The sequence below is a fragment of the Polypterus senegalus genome, chromosome 10 (genome assembly GCF_016835505.1).
Source record: "Polypterus senegalus isolate Bchr_013 chromosome 10, ASM1683550v1, whole genome shotgun sequence".
In the NCBI taxonomy this organism is placed as follows: domain Eukaryota; kingdom Metazoa; phylum Chordata; class Cladistia; order Polypteriformes; family Polypteridae; genus Polypterus; species Polypterus senegalus.
In genome coordinates, this window is record NC_053163.1 from 80,738,844 (window position 1) to 80,758,496 (window position 19,653).

The 19,653-nt window shown below is 35.6% G+C and overlaps 1 protein-coding gene across 8 annotated transcripts in view; it reads right to left on the bottom strand.

The window, feature by feature from the left end:
* Positions 1-669: 669 nt before the first annotated feature.
* Positions 670-19,653, bottom strand: part of diaph2 (diaphanous-related formin 2) — a 1,278,655-nt gene continuing 1,259,671 nt past the window's right edge. For all 8 annotated transcript variants that reach the window (XM_039766010.1, XM_039766009.1, XM_039766012.1 and 5 more), the window contains one exon: positions 670-4,319. In XM_039766010.1, the coding sequence (XP_039621944.1) occupies positions 4,255-4,319 (65 nt within the window). In that variant the 3' untranslated portion in view covers positions 670-4,254. The remainder of the gene's footprint in view (positions 4,320-19,653) is intronic.

Sequence of the window (19,653 nt, forward strand, 5' to 3'; positions counted from 1 at the left end):
GTCTATTTTCAGACTACTATACTGGTTAAAAGAAAACTTTATATATAGACTTATTCCCCCGAAAAAGACCCTTTGCTCCCCCACAACAAATCCAAAGCAGATGATGAGGCTGGAAGGATGAGCAAATGAAAGTAAAGGGAGTCTTGGCTCATGGAGACCGTCGCTCCATTTCAGCCTCTCTTTTAAAATTCCTGCAATGCACTGTGCAGGGGTCACTTTAAAAAATGTGACTATTTAGAAGTTAAACTAAGGATTTGTGTTACATTTTATTTACTATAAAAAAAATTACGATAATATATGTGTTAACAGGAAAGTAATTTTATAGTTGCAAAACCTTTTACATTTTTTGTCATTAAGCAGGCTATATTCTCCCTAAAATTGGCGTCATTTTCCCAGTTTTTTTTTTTCTACCTACCTGCCCAAAATGACAAAGTAAGACACTAATTCATGCTATTTATAACACACACAATCCATTGTGTTAGCAAATGAAAGGTGAGATTTTAAATATAGATGCTTCCCATGAGTTCATTAACACCTTATGGATCCATTAATATCTTCATAAATGGACTCTGATCTAAATTGTCATCTGCTCTCTTTCTTTTGATCCATCATGCTGAAGAGAGGGGAAGACAGCTGTGCAATTGGAAGATAAGAAAAGACAATGGATGGTTCATTTAAAAGGTATATTTCAAAGTAACATAACAGAAGAAATGCAAAGTCACTGCATATGGAGGAAAACATTGGATTCATTAAAATAGAATGTTTAAAGTTCTCTGTTCTTCAAGGTTCTGTGTGACATCACAGTCTTTAACATAACAGAAATTAAATATCCTCACAACAAATGACATACCTTTCATGTTTAATTAAAATTATAAAACCAAAGTGGTTATTTAGTTGTATAATTTAATACTCTACTCAGTACAGTGCACAAACATTTTCTCAAAGTGTTTCAAATACAAAATAAAATCGATGTTACAAATATAAAGTGTTTTTAAGACCCCTGTCAACAATAATAATAATAATAAAAAAAAGAAATAGCTGACAGGCCTTTGGACATCTTCAGAAAAGCGGTGCAATTTGTGACATCCTTCACAAATATTTATTTATCTGTTAACACACTAGTAGTAATTTTTTTCCCCACATTCACTTAGTAAGTGTGCCTGTCCTTCTATGTTTAATGTGCTGCTGACTTGATTTTGCATTAACACGTTCTGTTATAACTTGATTCTGAAGGAAAAAAAAGAGAAAAGAAAACATATGTGTGGACTTCTATCTGTGTGACTACTCAGGAGGAGGAATCAGAAAATCAAAGGTGAAGTTCCTGGGCTCGATAACATGTTCAGCTAGGTGCTCTACAAGCCATACACATCTCTTTAAAGATGACAGCAATCATTTCCCTTATTAGTCACAGCAGATCAATGTAAACTGTGTAAGAGATAACAAGTATGTTTTTCTTGTTTTTGAAAACAAAGCAAAACTTTTCATTTATCAAAAAATATTTCACTTATCATAAGCACTTTCACTGGGGATTTAGAATAACATTGTACGTTCATGTCGTGTGGTGAATCAAACGAGCTCAGACTGCAGTTGTAACAGAATTCCTCGAAAAAAATCCGTTTTGAGGTATATTTGCTTTCCTTTTATTGCAAAATTTCATTACAAGTGACGCCATCTTATAAACCAGTAATTGTGGTATGAATAATAATTGGTATGATCACAATAATATCAACCAAAATTTTGAAAGAAATAAAATGAACATGGCAGGTAACATTTTAAAAATTCTATCATCCTATGGAGATTCTCCTTTGAGTGGTGGAAATGGAAAACATTTTAAGAAAATTATTAATATTTTAGGTTTTCTACTAGCAATACCATACTAAATAGCACTATTAAAAAAAAATAAAACAGAATATGTACCTGAAACAGTGAAAAATACAAGTAGATCTGTCTGTGTGCTGACACAATTTAAGGAACTTATTATGAAGAATGTATATGCTAAGGGTTGTCCATGTGTCACATGAAAACTCACAAAGCACTGCACCTTGAAACTTGATCTTGGTCTTAACTGAGCGCTTATGAAGAATACGCCTTACTTGACGCTTGAATTGGAGGTGTGGGCTACCCATGCCACATATTTAGGCTTCAGGTGGTGTGGCCACGCAAGACAGGAAAAGAAAAGTGGAAAAATCTGCTGACAGTGAAGCACATTGCACAGGCCGAATGATTGATTGTTTTCATCGTAAATGCATCATAGATACCATTAGGGCAGCACTCTCACCAGAGTGATCTGGGGTACTGTGTTTCATAAGAGTCTGAACCAACTTTCTTTAACGACCAGCGGTCCACGTTTTTCCTAGTTAACGATCAATATAGTTGACAAAGTTGTCTCATTGTGTAAGTGTCGTATGCTTTTCAAATTCAGTAGAAAAAAAAAAGGATGTTCATTTCTACACAAAGTGACAGCCTGTCACACTTTTAAAATACACTCTTCACTTCTCTGCAGAAACCTCAAAAAATCTCTTTGGTGAGTTTTACTTTTTGAGGAATCACCAGCCAAATGAAATTTTATGTTGAATCGAAACCTCCCTGTTTTGTTCATCACAATCCATGAATAATCTCTTCCTTTATCTTTCTAAGCTACATGTAATTAAATGGAGATTTTTTTTAACAGTGAACACATCCAAAGTTAGTGTTGCCTGCCACTCTAAAATCTTTGAACATTTCTTGACTTGTAGTCAGGTATCGAACGTCTGTAGTAATAACGTTGAACCAACAATCAGTTTCAGAGAGTAAGACAATTTAGGAATGACAAAGAGAAGATATTTAGCCATTTAAAAAGTGTTAAGTTTGTGTGCACTAATATTAAACATGTGCCAAATTGATTAAGGCTTTGCAAGAACTCAGCCATCTTTCACAATACGTGCAGCTCTAAATTGTTGTGTAACCTAAAACACCTTGCAAATAACAGGCAATCTTCTGTGTGTATAATAATTCCAGGAAAACAAGATTCCTGATTTTCTACTGTACACAAAAAAGTGTGGCTTGTTTTTTTTTTTTAATTTAATCTAGGAAGAAGTAACAAGAAAATTAAGTGTGAAAATAAAGCCTATTAAAGGAGTCAGAGAATATTGTCAGTTTGGGTGCACGGTAATTTACAAGATGACAGATCTCATACGCAAGCTGTAAAGCCTGCATGTTCATAAGCATTTACTAAGCCGTTTTAATGCTTTGAGGATACTTTAAGTCGCAAATGACTCACCACATAATGAACCTATCCTGCAAATGAAACCTCTCTCATGGGCTGATGTGAGTATATCTATGTGTACTGATCATTAATTAATGTGGGAAATGACAATTCATGGGACTCTTTCAGATGTCATCTATATGTTTAAACATTTAAGACTGTCTAGTTTCTCAACTAAAAAAAGAAACAACAAAATGACGACAGAAAGGAACAAATCATCTCTGACAGGATTTACCTTTGATTATATGATTTTAAAAACTACTAGACAGTTGCCCTTGTTTTATGATAATTATAAATGACTAATGCAACATCCTTACTTTCATACTAAGTTGTCGACCAAGTCCAAAGATGTTAATGAAGCTGAAATATTTAAAGTACATCTTCACATAAAAGCTTATATGAACTATACATTTCCCTGATAAGATTACAGCATCCTAAATGATTTGTACAGAAATGTGGCAAGGCCTGTAATGTTTCCTGTAACAAATGGTCACAAAGATCAATATGATGTGAATACTGTACTGTGTTATCCTGTGGTATTTTATGCATTTTGAATTAGCCCCTTAGACTAAGAGTAGAAAGCAGCTGAAAAGTACAGCTCTTCCACATTCAGATCAACCACAGCAGAATAAGCTGACAGCAGTCATTTTAAATTGGAAACATCTTTGCATTTGTACAGCATCAAGGAGTTTAATATGAAATATTTTGACTATTACCCCAAGTTACAGTACAGAAACTATAAAATATGCATATGTCTTTGAAGCACTCATGCAAGTTTTGAAAAAATAAAAATGCACTTGGTAAGGCAGGCTCGAATAGAGCACCTGTTGAAAAGTCTGTTTAATTGTTTCTCCAATAAGTCTAATTTATACTGTATCTTCAATCCATTTTTTATTTTTGTAATCAATAAAAAAGTAAAAACAAAGCAAAAATATTTTTGTAGGTTATTCATTCCAAATGCTCTTCTACTCCGTCTCTGTGTCTTTGGCTCTTGGGCATGAAGGGTTGTATCACAAGCCCAATGAATGCCCGTTGTGCCGTGATCGAGACCTTTCCAAGCCGACACGACGGTTATCTAAGGAGGTAAAGAGAAAAGAAAAATATTATTAAAACGACTTGTGAAAATTCATCTGTACAAACATTTAAAATGTTTAAAGTTGAGTGGTCTTGCTAACTGCACGCCACACTAAGACTATCCATGTGGCTTCTTGGTTGGAAAACTGGTAAAGGTTCCATTAAACACGTCCTTCTTGATATCTGACACTGAGGAATTACACAACGGAAATGTGTGGGAATCCTCATAAAATGGGGACACACACACTAGGAAGATTTTAAAACACAGCACTTCTGTACAATGGCAGCCTTAGTAGAAGAAAAGCATCTTGTACCAAAAAACACCTGCATCTGCATTGAGGAAGAACTGCTGGAAACATTTGTCTGAATATTACAATGAAGTACTGCAATAGTGGTAAAGATTTAATATTAATAGCTAGTCAAAAACAAGGATGACTCCAACACATGCTGCAAGACAATCAAACGAAACAAATTCTCTCAAACTTTATACAGGATATCAATCTTAATTATCACAAATAAATCTATAAAACAACTAGAGCACTATAAAAAGAACAGTAGTAACTTACATAAGAAAGCATAAAACATTACAGATCAAACCACAAGTTTACGAGATGTAGCATAAAAATGAATAAAAATATTCCTAACATTATATTTAGACAGACACAAGGTCTCCATAGATCTTATTCTATTAAAGATTCATAGAACTGTTCAACAGAAAAATTAGGTAAATGGTCTTCATCCCTGTGGAAAAAAACTAGCTTTCATAAAATATACCCTAAACACTAAAGAAATCAAAATATTAATTCATTATTAATATAATAAGTATTATTAGGGCAGCACAATTACACAGTGGATAGTGCTGCTCCCTCACAGATACAATATCAGGTGTCTGAATTCCACAGTGGGTCATTGTCCACATGGTGTTTCAATGTGCCTCTCTTGTCACTGGGTGCTTTCTCCAGATGCACTGGCTTTCTTATACAATAAGTGCCAGTCAGCCCAACCAGTAGTTTTAAATTGGCCCCATGTGAGTGCCAAGTGTGTGTGTTTGTGTGGGTCGGGGCTCTACAATGGACCTGTTCAGTGATGATTCCTGCCTTGTTTCCAGTGGTTGTATCATAGTTTGACCCCCCCATGACACTGAACTAGATTAAGTAGGTCTGAGAAGCACAAGCACCAATGTACTGTCACCATTTAATGCTCATATTGGAGGTAAACCCGAGTACCCACAGCAAGATCCACTGAGTCACTAGGAAGGACATGCAGACTCCACAGAGACAGCAAATGGGATTCAAAGACAGGATAATGGATCAGTGCAGCTGTAGTGCTAAGAAACCACTGCAACACCATGTGCCATGCAATCAGCTACCGAAGCACAGAATACTCTGTGTAAACGTTTAAAGAGTCATCTTCATGCAATGAGTGTCACTTTAGGGAAATACAAGCTTTTGAAAAATATACTTAAAACACAAGTATCTGCACATCACAAAAGTGAATACATTAGGAGGAAAATCATCCCATTGAAGGTTGAAAATCCAAGAAGACTTTCTAAAGTAGTTCATTTTACTTTCTGTATAAACTAGTGAGGTACCAAAGTGAAGGAGAATTAGTTTTTTCTTGTGTTGTAGTATATCAGTTAAAAGAGGGTGCTTAAAATCTCATTTTATGACATTTGTTAAATAAACAAGAAAGAAAGAAAGAAAGAAAGAAAATGTTTGAGTGTAACCCGTCCTGATTCGGGATATTAATAAGAAATATAATGATTTACTTCATGAGATAGAAGTACGTAATAAAAAAGAATAGTTGCATCAGATATTTGAAATATTTAAAAAGTGTGCTTCAATTTAAACATTTAAAGTCTTTATATTCTTGATTGTAATAGAAATCTGTCATTTTTCACCTATTGATTGAGGTCCATAAATGGCTAGATTCCTAGTAAAGGTCCAAGAATCAAAAATAACATCATTCTTGTACTTAGTGATTTTGAAATATTATATCATATTGTATATCATATCATGTTGTAAACCTAGAAAATATATATTCAGTATATTATATTATACTGAAATGGCATAAACGAACACTCCACATGCCTATATTACCGATCCCCATTTTTCAAAGTTTTGTAAATAGGAGCAACTTTGATCCCTCATATCCCATTAGAATGTGTGAGCCCCTGGGGTCGATTAATATGTCATGCACAACTTTAAGTGTTTATGATCATTTTTGCTGAAGACACCTATTGGTTTACCCTGCTATAATTTTTATGAACATGATAATTCTCCTTCTCTTACAGAACTACTTTAAATTACAATCTTGTCGTTTACCTTTATAAATAAAGTATCAGACAAAACATCTGCTGGTATTCACTCAAAATTATCAAGACTAATGTCTGATATTTGCTGTGATATTCATATTTTTTGTATTACAGACAAATATCTATATTCCCTTGAAGACAGATTATAATTCCATACCCTGCATGCCAGGGAACAGATGATTTAAACAGGAAGGCAAAGCTTTTCTTAAAAAGTTGCTAAAAAGCTCATAAAGTAACTTAAAATTGTACAGCATGTAACATAACACCTTTATATATACAGGCTGCTCAAATTTTATTCTACATGAAAGCTGAAGATTGAAGTGTTCAGGCAAAAATACCTGTGTTGAATAATTCAATATGAAAATGTTAGAAGAGTTCAACCTTATAACTGTGAAAATGTGGCCTGGCCCTGTGATAAAGTGCAGCCTTACCTGCAGTAGGGCATTAAAATACTTGACATAAGTTTAGAGCAGTTTGGTGGTGATGTTTCTGCAGTTGTACAGTGCTATCAGTTGAAATGCGAAATACTTGTTGGCGGGACATCAATGGAATGTTCCATGAAATATATAATCAATTATATATTAGAATATTCTCACTTATCACAAAAGATTACTTACATACTATATGGATATGAAATCTGCAAACAAAATTGATAGTATTTCATATTTCTGAACAGTGTCATGCAGAACAGACACATTTTATAATACATGTCCCAAGCTCCAAGTATCCATTGCTGCAAGAAAAAAAAATCAAAAGGGTGGAGTCTAATTGGATTTTACTCCTCCCATTTTTCTCTTCAAGGAGTGGAGTCTGTAATATACATGTAAATATATGCATATAAATTATTTACAGTTTTGATGACCCCAGTTTCTGAATCTGTCATTTGTTTAGTGTTTTCGTGCAATAAAACGTTTTAATACCATTGTTTTCCCACATTAGTGCAATGCTGTCTGATGTGATCAGTAACTGTGGTGGTCTAGCTTGTAACGTTCTGGGAAGTTTCTACAAATATGGCGCCACTTGCATACCTGGCTTATCTTTTGGATACAAAAATAATTTGTCCAGTTTGGTGATAGTTTCTAATTCAAGTAGGCCCTTATGTTAGGTTTGTTTCTTTGGTTTTGGTGGTTTCTAACTTCAATCTGTTTGGTTACTCAGTCTCAGTCTCATTTTGTCTATATCACTTTTCTCCAGGATTTCTTGCCTTCCATTCATCTCCTGGTCATCTCTCACTGCCAATAATCCTTTGATACCATGCATGTTGTGTTTTCCCCCCTTATCTTGATATTTATTTTCCCTTATGTCCTTCTTGATTACAAACTTCATACAGAAGAACTTCACTAAAACATACCACTAAAAAAAGATCTCAGACTAGATGATATCTTGTACGTGGATAATTAATTATACCGCCTGTACCACATACAGTAAGTAATACATTTAAAGGCATTTCTCTTTGACCAACTTCAACTCCTAGACATTTCCAGAGAGAGCCTTCTTCAGAGAAAAGAAGTCACCAACCCACCCACTTACCAGTGCTGATGCTTGATTCAACAGCAGCAAAATGTCCCAAATGAAGAAATTTCAATTGCCATTGTAAAAGTAAATGAAAATATATGAGCAGAGGACTTTCTTTTCCTTTCTTGCCACTCTGTCACAAACAAGAGCTGATGCTCAATTCGATTTTTGTTTCTTGAAATTTGGAGACATAGTTAATGACTGTTTTTAATGAAGGACTTATTCAGTTTGGAATATCTTTACACAGAGAGAATGTACTGTTATTTTATATCATAGGAATAACCCACAGCATTTTTAAGGACAGACTTGGCTTTTCTGATGCACAATATACAAAGTAAAACAAGCATCACAGGCTACAAAAACAAAGATAACCAGTACAACCCCCAACCCCAATTTACTGCATTTAATCTGCTAGTGGTTGATCAATCAAATATAAGAACATTTGAATTGTATCTGTGATTTGTTAGTTAATTGGACAAATGCATAAATACAAGTAGTAAATGGACAAGTCTTTGAGCCAAATGGCCTTTTTTGCTGCAACTCGTTAGTCAAGCACGACTGTGCCGAGTTTAAATGTACTGTATATGACTTTACTCACAGATTTGCCCAGCATCGCCCTGGGTGAAACTGTCACATTACAAGTGTGACAGCAGCATCACATGCGTTATGCTTTTTGAGAAAGTTATTTCTCTCTTTACTGTAAGCATTACAGCCTGAAGTTGTAAAGTGGAAGAGGCTCTGATTTTCTTTTTAGTTATTTTAATGGGTAGGCAGAAGTACTGCTGTTGCTGCTTAAATCCCTACATGAGCAATTTGTTTCAGTCGTGTACAGGGATTCCAGAAATTGAAATGGGTATGTAGAATAAAATAAAACATTATAATTTCATGTTATCCTAGTGCTAAAGGCTAATGTAGTGTAAATAGTATATTCAGCACCGTATCCCTTATTTGCATTTTATTTTTTACCACTTTGATATTTTTGTCCACATTATCCAGCAATAGACGTGCTTCAGATTATTATAATGACAGTGAGCAGATTATTTCTATTAAGAAAAGAAAGAAAGAAAAGCGCACCTAGAAAAAGCCCATGTGGTGTAGGTGAAAGCAAAGCACAGCCATGAACTTCAATAACACGGTCAGGCAAAGTATCTGAACTTTGCTGCATATGACCAGGTGGTTCTTGACCACACTCCCTTATTAGAAAGTCAGAAGTCCATCCATCCACTACAGGGTCACGGGGGTCTGCTGGAGCCAATCCCAGCCAACACAGGGCGCAAGGCAGGAAACAAACTCCAGGCAGGGTGCCAGCCCACCGCAGGGCACACACACAAACCAAGCACACACTAGGGACAATTTAGGATCGCCATTTCACCTAACCTGCATGTCTTTGGACTGTGGGAGGAAACCAGAGCACCCGGAGGCAACCCACACAGACACGGGGAGAACATGCAAACTCCATGCAGGGAGGACCCGGGAAGTGAACCCAGGTCTCCTTACTGCGAGGCAGCAGCACTACCACTGCGTCACCATGCCACCCAAGGTCAGAAGTATTGGGTGATATACTTCAGGCCTGTATGGCCTTAATAATTCCCTTTTCATTAAGTAAACATTACCAGCATATAAAAGAATGACACCCCTGTCCAAAACATGTGTCACAGTTTTAATGAAGGTAAAAGGATAATGGGCTTCATTTACAGTAGTAGAAAATGTTTATTCTTTAAGTTTGTGTGTGTATTTCTGTCTTTCTAAGTGTGTGCAGAATGTGTGTCCTATTTTTTAATATTTCTTTTATGTTATTATTTTAAGGAGAAAAGAAAATAATCTAAACGCAAAATTATATTTTTTTGTAAGTTTTTTGTTATTAGCTGTTACATTTTCCTAAAAGGTCCACCTTTTCAGGAGACATCGCATGCAGTGTGTTTCCCATTAAACTGCTAGAATCATTACCCAAACATTAAAAAAAAATTGATTTAAATCTCTACACCTTTCCTCTTTCTTTTAATTTAGAAGTTTATACAAGCAAGAAAATAATGGTGGAAATAGTATTATCAAGATTTTATTTACCAGCCTATGGATTTGGGGCTGATTAGGAGCACATCCGGGCAGAGATAAGTCAGGCATTAGTTCCGAGTGGGATGCATGTCTATCACTGGGTATACTCACGGACATACCTACCATCTACCATCACTCACATTATCTAGTTGGGAGTCAACCTTTATCCTAGCATTTTTTGTGATCATTTCTTTAATAAAGGATAAAACAACCAAACACAGACAAGTTAAGCTAGAACAACTTGCACCATTGTATTATAAAATAAAATAAAGTAAGCATCTCCAGTGCCAACACCTCAAATCTCAGCCCTTCATAGTATCATTTTAGTTGTATACAGCTAAAGAACACTGTGTTCTTGCACAGCATCACTGACAAAATTATTTGAGATCGACTACTCCTATTGGCTAAGAGGAACAAAGTCCCACTCTTGCCTCATTGCTTTCGCTCTGAAAGAATTTTGTCAGTAATGCTCCGCAAGAGCATTGCCAAAAATCATGTGATTACAAAACACTTGCCATTTTTGCATCACTCGTGCAAAAAATAGAACTTGTAAAATGTGTTCAAAATGTAAGTTGCACTTACACAATAACTGGTACTCAAACATTGACTTTTGGTAGCAGTCGAATTCCATAAAAGAAGCCCAAATGAACATGTTAAGGAGACCCAGCCAAGCTGACTGGTCTTCAGTGCCACAGGTTTGTTTGAGTAGCGATGAGTACCACCTGAATAATCTTGAGCTGTGCTGTTACTGATTATTATTAGTCCCGGATTCGCTATTAGATAGATAGATAGATAGATAGATAGATAGATAGATAGATAGATAGATAGATAGATAGATAGATAGATAGATAGATAGATAGATACTTTATTAATCCCAAGGGGAAATTAATCCTCTCCTCTGATAAATTGGACCTTTAACCTAACATTTATGACTTTAAGAAGTGGGATAGAGAAAACAGAACCTAGAAAAGACAACTCAGGTTCAAAAAATAGTTCTTAATATATTCTGACTTTGTGGAAATGCTTTCCTTTATCCTATTAGAAATGACACTATAAGAAAATAATGTTTCTTTTTAAGCATTTGTTCAATGTTTCCAACTGTTTCCAGGCCACCATTTTTTATATGTTCCCCAAAGAAAGGTTTTGCTTTCTACGGCACAACAAATTCCTTTTTCAGAAAAATGTTTCTAACTGAGGGAGGGTGAGAAGGATTTATTTGAAACTTTTTTTGTAAATCTCAAAACTTTTTTAAGCATGGGAAGAAATCATTAAATCACATAGTGATACTCTGTCTACTCTCCATTTCTAGCACTTCTTATACATTTAGATTGTGTTCAGTTATGTGAAGTGTGACCCAATAGTAGGTTTGTTATTTCTAAATTTGGGTCATGGAGGCTGCCAACTAGAATGCTTAGACTATTGAGAAAGCTGTATGTCTCCTGACTAAATTTCTTCCTGCAGAGTGATTGGACTCAACAGTGTCATCCAGCAGTGACCACTTCAAAGCAGGAAACGGTAGCAGTTTGTCTAATTTTTAAAATACTGCAATCTGTAATGATGCCATAGAAAGCAGACTGCTAATTCACTGACGGAATGCTACAGCCTAATGGAGATGCTCTTTTCATGTTAAGGTCTGCAGAGTTTAAGACTCCGTTTGTACTGTAGAAGCTAGACAGATGGTTGATGGTGGTTTAAGCTCACTGATAGGAGGAAGGAAGCCAATGATTGCTGCTTTATGCCCTGCCTGTCCAGAGGGATTGTTATTATTAGAAAAGAAGGCCATTTAAGATCTTCTAGTTAAGGAAAAGATGCCAGCCACTTTAAATGTTAATCAAAGGAAGGGCAAGTTGAAATATGCTTATGTCTTGAGTACCAGAATGGAGGAAAATTCTCAGAAATGCTTCTGTGGATTGGGGCTCGAATCTTCTTTTACTGTAAATTATAGTAAATATTTTTTAAACTAAAGATAGTGATAGGGGTGTTGAATATATAATGTTTTATATGATGGCTTTGTACTTGTAGTTTAACTTGATAATAAGAATAAAACTGAGTAAAAGGGCCAGACTCTGTTGGTTTATGTCCATGGCCAATGGTGTAAATTCTTTGTGGTTGGGGATGGTGGACTTGAAATATAGAAAGGCATAAGGTTTTTTCCACGATAACTATTGTTTAATTTAAGGGATCCAGACCATTACAAAATTATCTTGGGGCTGGAGCCTAAGCCAACAGCACCAATCAGGAAACAATACAAGTCTAAATGCCTTACAAGGGAGTCTAGACCATTATAAAATTACCTTGGAATGGACTACATACACATATATACAAAGACAATGACTCTTATTGGTCCATTTTTGTCTTGTGGTGGTGGGAGTAGGTCCACATAAAAACATGAAGAAAATGCTAAATTAACACAGGCACTAACTAGCCATGAAACTGAGACTGTGCTGCTGGCATTTGTAGGAGCACCTTGCACTACTTTGACACCCATATTCCTAAATCATCTATGTATAAATTATCAAAGATGCTTAAACCAAGATTGTGGAGTAGTCATACTTTTTTAAAAAGTCCTTCAGAATTATGAAACAAGCTAAGCGTACAGTAGATGGACATATTTACCATAGGTGTCAAGTTGAACCAACTGTTTATTTGGGGTCTGAGTACTTTTAAATATACGTATGTGATTCCCAATAGCATATTTCAAACTTTCTTGTCAGCTCACACTTGTTTATATTGTTCAGAAACAAACATTTCCTGAACTTTATCTGTGTCTCTAAGATATTTCTTTTTCTTTTTCTAATTAAGTTATGCAGTATAAACATGTGTTCTACCATGCACAGGTATCTTCTTGAATAATAAGCAAGTCTTTAATTCTTGCTAGCAAACAAACTGCAAAAATGGTTGTACTACTATTATGCAATGCGCAGTGTTTCACTAATGAACAGCATACTCTCATCCCAATCCAACATGACCTAAATTGTATTCATTGCAAATAAAAGATAGCCTTATTATAGTGTTAACAGAATTATTAACTTGAAGTTATACATATTTTTTTCCAATTCCTAATTTTCAAATATTGCATTGCTTTGGCTTTTGGCTGCAAATGCAAATTGTTTCTATTTCAAAGCACTTTGAAGATGCCAGTTGTTCTTGAGACTCTACTTGAAGAAGCTTTGGACTGACTCTTTATCTTTAATGCGGTATGTGCTTCGAGGAATGAAACAGATATGGCTGAAATCATAAGTATTATGCTAATATTAATAGAGTGTAAATAATGCTAAAATATTCGTAGACAAATGCTTTTCGATAGAGTAAGGAAGATGATCAAAGCTTGGCAGCAGCATATGCATGTACCATTGTTGCAAACAGACATAAAAGAGACTGTTACAAGCATAAAGTAACCCAGCCAAATGATAGTAGCTATTTTGCCCTGCTTTGCAGTTTCAGCTTTACAATATAAATGACTTTCTTAAAAAAGTAAATCTCAACTGTTTGAAATAACTCTCCACAGGGAGGAAGGATGAGTCCCTAGGAGCTATAGATCGTGTAGAAGATGAAATTGCAAGCCCTCGGCACTTGCATTACATCCCAGGCCTACAAGCCAGAGGTGGAAGCAATTCCTCTTCTGAACAATTTATGTTAAACACATTTGTCCATTACTGATTCTTCACATTTTAAGTCACAAAAATGCAATAAAAGCAAATAATCTTTCAAGATTTTTGCCTTAACACAACTGGAATAATTTATTTTATGGATTTAAGATATGTGACTCTCCCGTGTTTTCATAATTAAATGTTCGAGGAAGGTAAAGAAGAAAGAAATAATGTACAATCACTAATTGTTTTTAGTAAAGTTATGGTACTTTACTCAAACACTGAATCTGATTTATAAAAATAGTGAGTGATCACAAAGTCCAGAAAGCCAAAACCTTACATTATCATTTTTAAATAAAAAAATAACCAATTGTATGCACATTACACCCTAAATATGAGATTATACTTCATAAACTAAAAGAGTGTGATAGGAAAAAAATCCATCCATCCATTCTCTTCATTAATTAATGCAGTTTAAGGAATGTGGGGGCTACCCTAAATGCCAGACTAAACTGGCAAGAATACATGCCAGTCCAATACAGAGGTGAATACACCCTCACACACTCATACAGGGCCAAACATCAATATAGTGTATTTTAGAAAGAGTAAATGTCTCAGAAGTGGAACTTTTATTTCAATTAATAAAATATACACATTGGAGATAAACAGAGCAGGACACAAAGTATAATGGAAGAAATAAAGCCATAAAAAACAACAGAAATCGACCCACCTCATTCAGCCTAGCTATTATAGCACTTGAATCCCTGTCTACTGATTGGAAAGATTTTCTCCCCCTTCCTTCTTTCTCTACACTGACAATTTAAGAGCTTTCTCACTACTGGAACTTTTTTCAGGAACTAGAGACTTTTTAGAAACTCAGGAACTTTCGTATCATTTCCATTTGGGTAATTTGAAGTTCCGAGTACTTGTTTTAGCTCCTACTCCAGGGTATGCACTTTTTCCTCAACCAGGACATACCATGTGTGAGAACTGGGCAATGATTAGTGCTGATTAAGTGACCAAAAGCACTGGTGCCATCTTACAAATCTGTCAATACTTTGGACTTCAGAGAGTTATCGGTGAAGATAGACTGCCACACTTTGCACCACATCACTCTTCATAGCTGCCACTCTGGTTTGCCATCTCAAGCACTGCACTGAAGAAATAATCTTTCCTGTGATGTCACTATCATCCCTTGTGAACTCCTGATTGTGCCGCACTTCACACCACATCACTCTTCTTTGCATGTCACATGTTTTGCATAGAGATTGCAGTTCCTATTGTATGGTGGGAATGCAACACGTGAAAGTGGCGAGGAACCACAAGTGGATCAGGGCCTACATCGTAAAGGAATTTGTTGGATTATGAAAACATAGTTCCTGCAGTGCGAAAACACCTTTTGTTTCTCTTACAAGTGAAACCTTTCCCGTCAATCTCTTCCTAGGCCCAGATTCATTATGTCTCTGGCCTGAGACAGTTTTAAGTTCAGGAATAAGGCTATTTCCATTCACTCTATGGAATTATTTATTGGGTTGGAGTAAATTGATTGGGATGCAGGGACACCAAAAAGCACTTTGACTTTGCCCTGGTGTATTCCCTTCATCCAGTGGCCTTTGTAGCACTACATAAGATAGGCCCTAGTCCACCCAGACTGTGACACTTTGTTACCACCTTTAAGGTGAGCGGCAATGACTGACTTTCTGCCCATCAACCCAGTCCCTCACCCATAAAAATCAGCACTGTCCTGGATCCTCCAGTTTAGGGTTAGGTGACACTCAAAATTAGCCAGGATATACTGTGGCAATTCGTTAAACTCCTTATCCTAACTTCTCCCTAAGAAGAACCCTTGCAAATGGTTGCCTAGCCTTTTAGTGTCAGAAAGTTAATTTTTTTTTTGATTCCTCCATAGACATCATTCTTTACAGCATCTCTCTCATGCTCCAGTGCTTTTCACTTCCAAGTCACACATCATTCTAGTAGGGCATATTGGTATCCGGTAGTTGTCAGCTTTCCATACTGACATGCAAATGACCTCTCCTTTGCTGTTGTATAGTTTGGTCTTACTGTCTCCTTTTCTCTATTATTTTTATAGGTGAGTTTTCAATATTCTTTGTGAAACAAGTGAAGTCTTTGACCCCAGAAGCCATTCACAGTGTGTTTCATTAAAGAAATTACATTTTTGTTAGTCTGATATTTCACTAATTTTAAAATCTTTTGCGAAATACATTTTACACTGGGCACTTATTAACTATCTATTTTGGCATTTCTGATAATAATCATTTTAAGTGACAGGAGTCACATTTTTCACTTATTTTAGATTCAGACAGAAACATTATTAGTATATCAGCTATTCAAGCCAATGTCACTGATATTAATTAAGTTTTCTGGTGTTGTTTTTCACACATTACTAGGGTAAGGTATGAGCAACTCTGGATTGAAAGTTTAAGAAGGACCCTTCACCAGCTGGGAGACTGCTTAGCAGTAACAATCCCTAAAAAAATGCTGTGCTGGGAATCTAAAGGAGGATTTGCATTTTGGTTGAGACATTCTGAGCTCACTTGATCCTTCCACTGTTTTATCGGCTTGGCTGGACAGATTTTCGGTTTTAATCTGTTTGAATTTTTCCATGATTTTCCTTAGCAGCAAGTTGCTTAACCCCTGTCACCATAAGTGATCTTGCAATCTAAAACCAAAAATCATTTTTTCTCTTCTCTTCCGATTTGTTACAGTTGGACACTTCAGTAACTCCTTCTGCCTTTGCTCTGTGAAATGCTGTCTTTATGTTTTATTACCTAATATGGTGTGCATTAAATATGTTATTTCTTTTCAGAATGAATGAATTGAGAGGTATTTTATGATAGTGCACATTTTGTGACAATTTAAAATGCAGAATAATATATACATTGTGAAAGATTAACACTTGTAGAATGGTTTACAAATTATTAAGTGTTTCAAAAAAGCATTGTTTTTAATTTAAACATATACATTTTACTAGACATTTCTGCCCATCAAACAGTATATGTTTGCCGATAAACTAGAGAAATACACTGTACTTGTTTGTAGTGAAGATTTACTTTTTTAGCATTTCTTTCTTTTTGTCAAAATTGTATTTGCTTCAGTGTGACTTACTGCAGCACTGCTCTATTGATCGGGCCTGCCAAAATGAAAGTACCAATAACATCTCTGCAGAAATGGCTTGTGAAGTATCGGTTTTGTTCACATTGACATATATACTGTACATATATATTTATATACAGATATAAAATGAATTGTAAAACAGGTTATACTATTGTTAAGACATATCCTGAACCTTTTAATAAATGAATAATATAATATAATATATAAATATTTGGCTCGTAACATGTGCCAAGGAGAAATTAAGAAGAGTGAAGAGTTTGATATACAAGGTGAGGAAAACTGAGAAAGTAATTAGAATGGAAACAATTTCTGCTTTGTGATTATAGTACTCTAAGCCCTCTACCTAATGACATGAAAATATAAGGTGCAAATGAAATATTAGGCTTACCAGGGATAAAAATCATTCACTTCCATTGTTGTAAGGACAAAAGAAACATCAATACCAGTAGGACAATTTGTTTTCTTAATTTTTGATCGATTCTCAAAGTCTGTTTTTGTGAAGCACTTAATATGCTTGAGGTAATCTCCTTAATGATTTTTTTTTTTCTAAAACTAAAAGTCTGTGGAGGTTTACTAGGGTTTTTTCTTTGCTCAACAGTTGAAGGAACTCCATCATTACTTAAACAGTTACAAGCATATGATCATTTTATACTGTATGTCTTATTACATGACTGCAGCATATTTCAAGAATCGCAATCAAAAGTCTATCCAAGCCCACAAAACCACATTTCATTGCTTTTCATAACAGTTCTGCTTTTAAATTGTATTTGGGTTCTTGCTAAGAATCTTAAAAACTGCACATTTACCTTCCCCCAGTGTACAGTGTTCATATGACCTTTAATCATATAAACTTATATTTTTTAAAAACAGCCACCATTCGTGTGTAATTTTATTTCCCAACCACTCTTTTGCATCTGCTACAGGTACCCCCTTTTAGGATCATAGATAATGAATGTTCAAATGCCAATGTGCATACTCCATTATTGTTACATGTTCCCTGTGAATCATTTTATACGGCATAGGTAGTTTGTTTTTCTTATGAAATATGTAAATTCTTGTATGTACTGTACTATATACTTTAGGTATCAAAACATAGCTAAGAGTCTGGGACAAAACTTTATTTACAGGATCATTTGGAGACAATACAAGAAGCAGATTTTTTGGAAACACTAGGGGGTTTCGCTCCCAGCTCGCTTTGCTCACCAACCCCTTTTCCCCCACCAACGCTACATGCCATTGTGAAGAGGGTGGCTGAACGCACCCCAAGGAGACGCGATCGCCCCTCCGAAACCCCTCTTAAATAGTGATACAATGGGAAACAAATATAGCTTTTGTTTCACCTCATCTTTATTCGATCACCAGCTGGTTTGCTGCAAAATCTGCACTTCGCTCACCTACCCCTTTCCCCCCCCCCATCAGTGCTACGCGTCATTGTGAAGAAGGTGGCCAAACGCACCCCAAGGAAACGCAATCTCTCCTCCGAAACCCCTCTTAAACAGTGACAAAATGCTCGAACAGCTGCTGGCTTGCTGCTTCTGATGTGCTGCATGATCTGCATTTCATCTCTCTTCTCCCCAGACATCCTCAAACACTATTCTATCTCTTTTCGCTGTTCCGTTATTTCACCGAGTAATATTTTCTGTTTGTTTGCGATAATGTGAGCTTTACTCTCCATTTTTTGAGACTTTCAAATTTTCCTACTTCCATTATATCTAACCTGCTCTACATGTGTATCACAGGACTTGCTTGCAAAGGTTGTAAGTATGACGTGACTTGACCGTATCACAGGACGTGAAAGTGTCTCTGTCTCTCTTCAAAAGGTCACGTATCGTCGCAAGTTTTTTTTTTTTTATAATAGAGAGATTAAACTAGAACACATTAGCTGATGCAAGTACTTAATTTATTTAGGACTGAAGTGTGTCAAGATTGTCTTGTCTTTCTATATATTATCACAATATACAAGAAATATAAGGCTATTTATAGGAGCAACTCTTGATAAAAAGTTCATATTACAGGGAAACAATACAAGTACAAAGGCTGGATGCATGATGCAAGAGAAGATCATTGATTAAAACTTGTCTAATAAATGTATTTAAGTGCTTCAGAATGAGAAAGCTGAAAACAGCATCACCTACATTAGTGAGTTCAGGGAGAATAAAAACAGAGGATGGTTCCAACATTTGTATTTACATGGTCAGTCAAACTCAAATCGTACACCTGTTGGGCATCCAACCCTTCATAATCCTCATAAGCACTGATGACATTGACATAAGAGAATTCTCCAAGTTAAATACTGAACCATGTACTTGGTAGACAGGTCAACTGCATTCATTTTGGAAACCAGAAGGCAATTCTTCAGAAAAAAGCTCATAGACATCTGAACCATTCTATCAAGGTATGCAGTAGTAGGAGAGACCCTGACCGATTCTAATAACTTCTTTTATAAGATATCAAAACAACTTAACAATCAGCTAACCAAACAAACATTGTGGACTGAATGGCCTCCTCTCATTAAGAAAATGACATATGTGTTGATGTAACAACAGATATGTAAGGCAAGCAGGAATGTCTTTAAAAGGTCATTAATATTCAGATATTTTTTAAGCTGACAGACAGCAATACACTCAAGAACACTCTTGTGGTGTTGTGGATTGTTTTAGAATGGCAACAAGGACCAGAGAAACAAATTTCTCACTTTACCAATAATTAATCAAACTTATTTAATG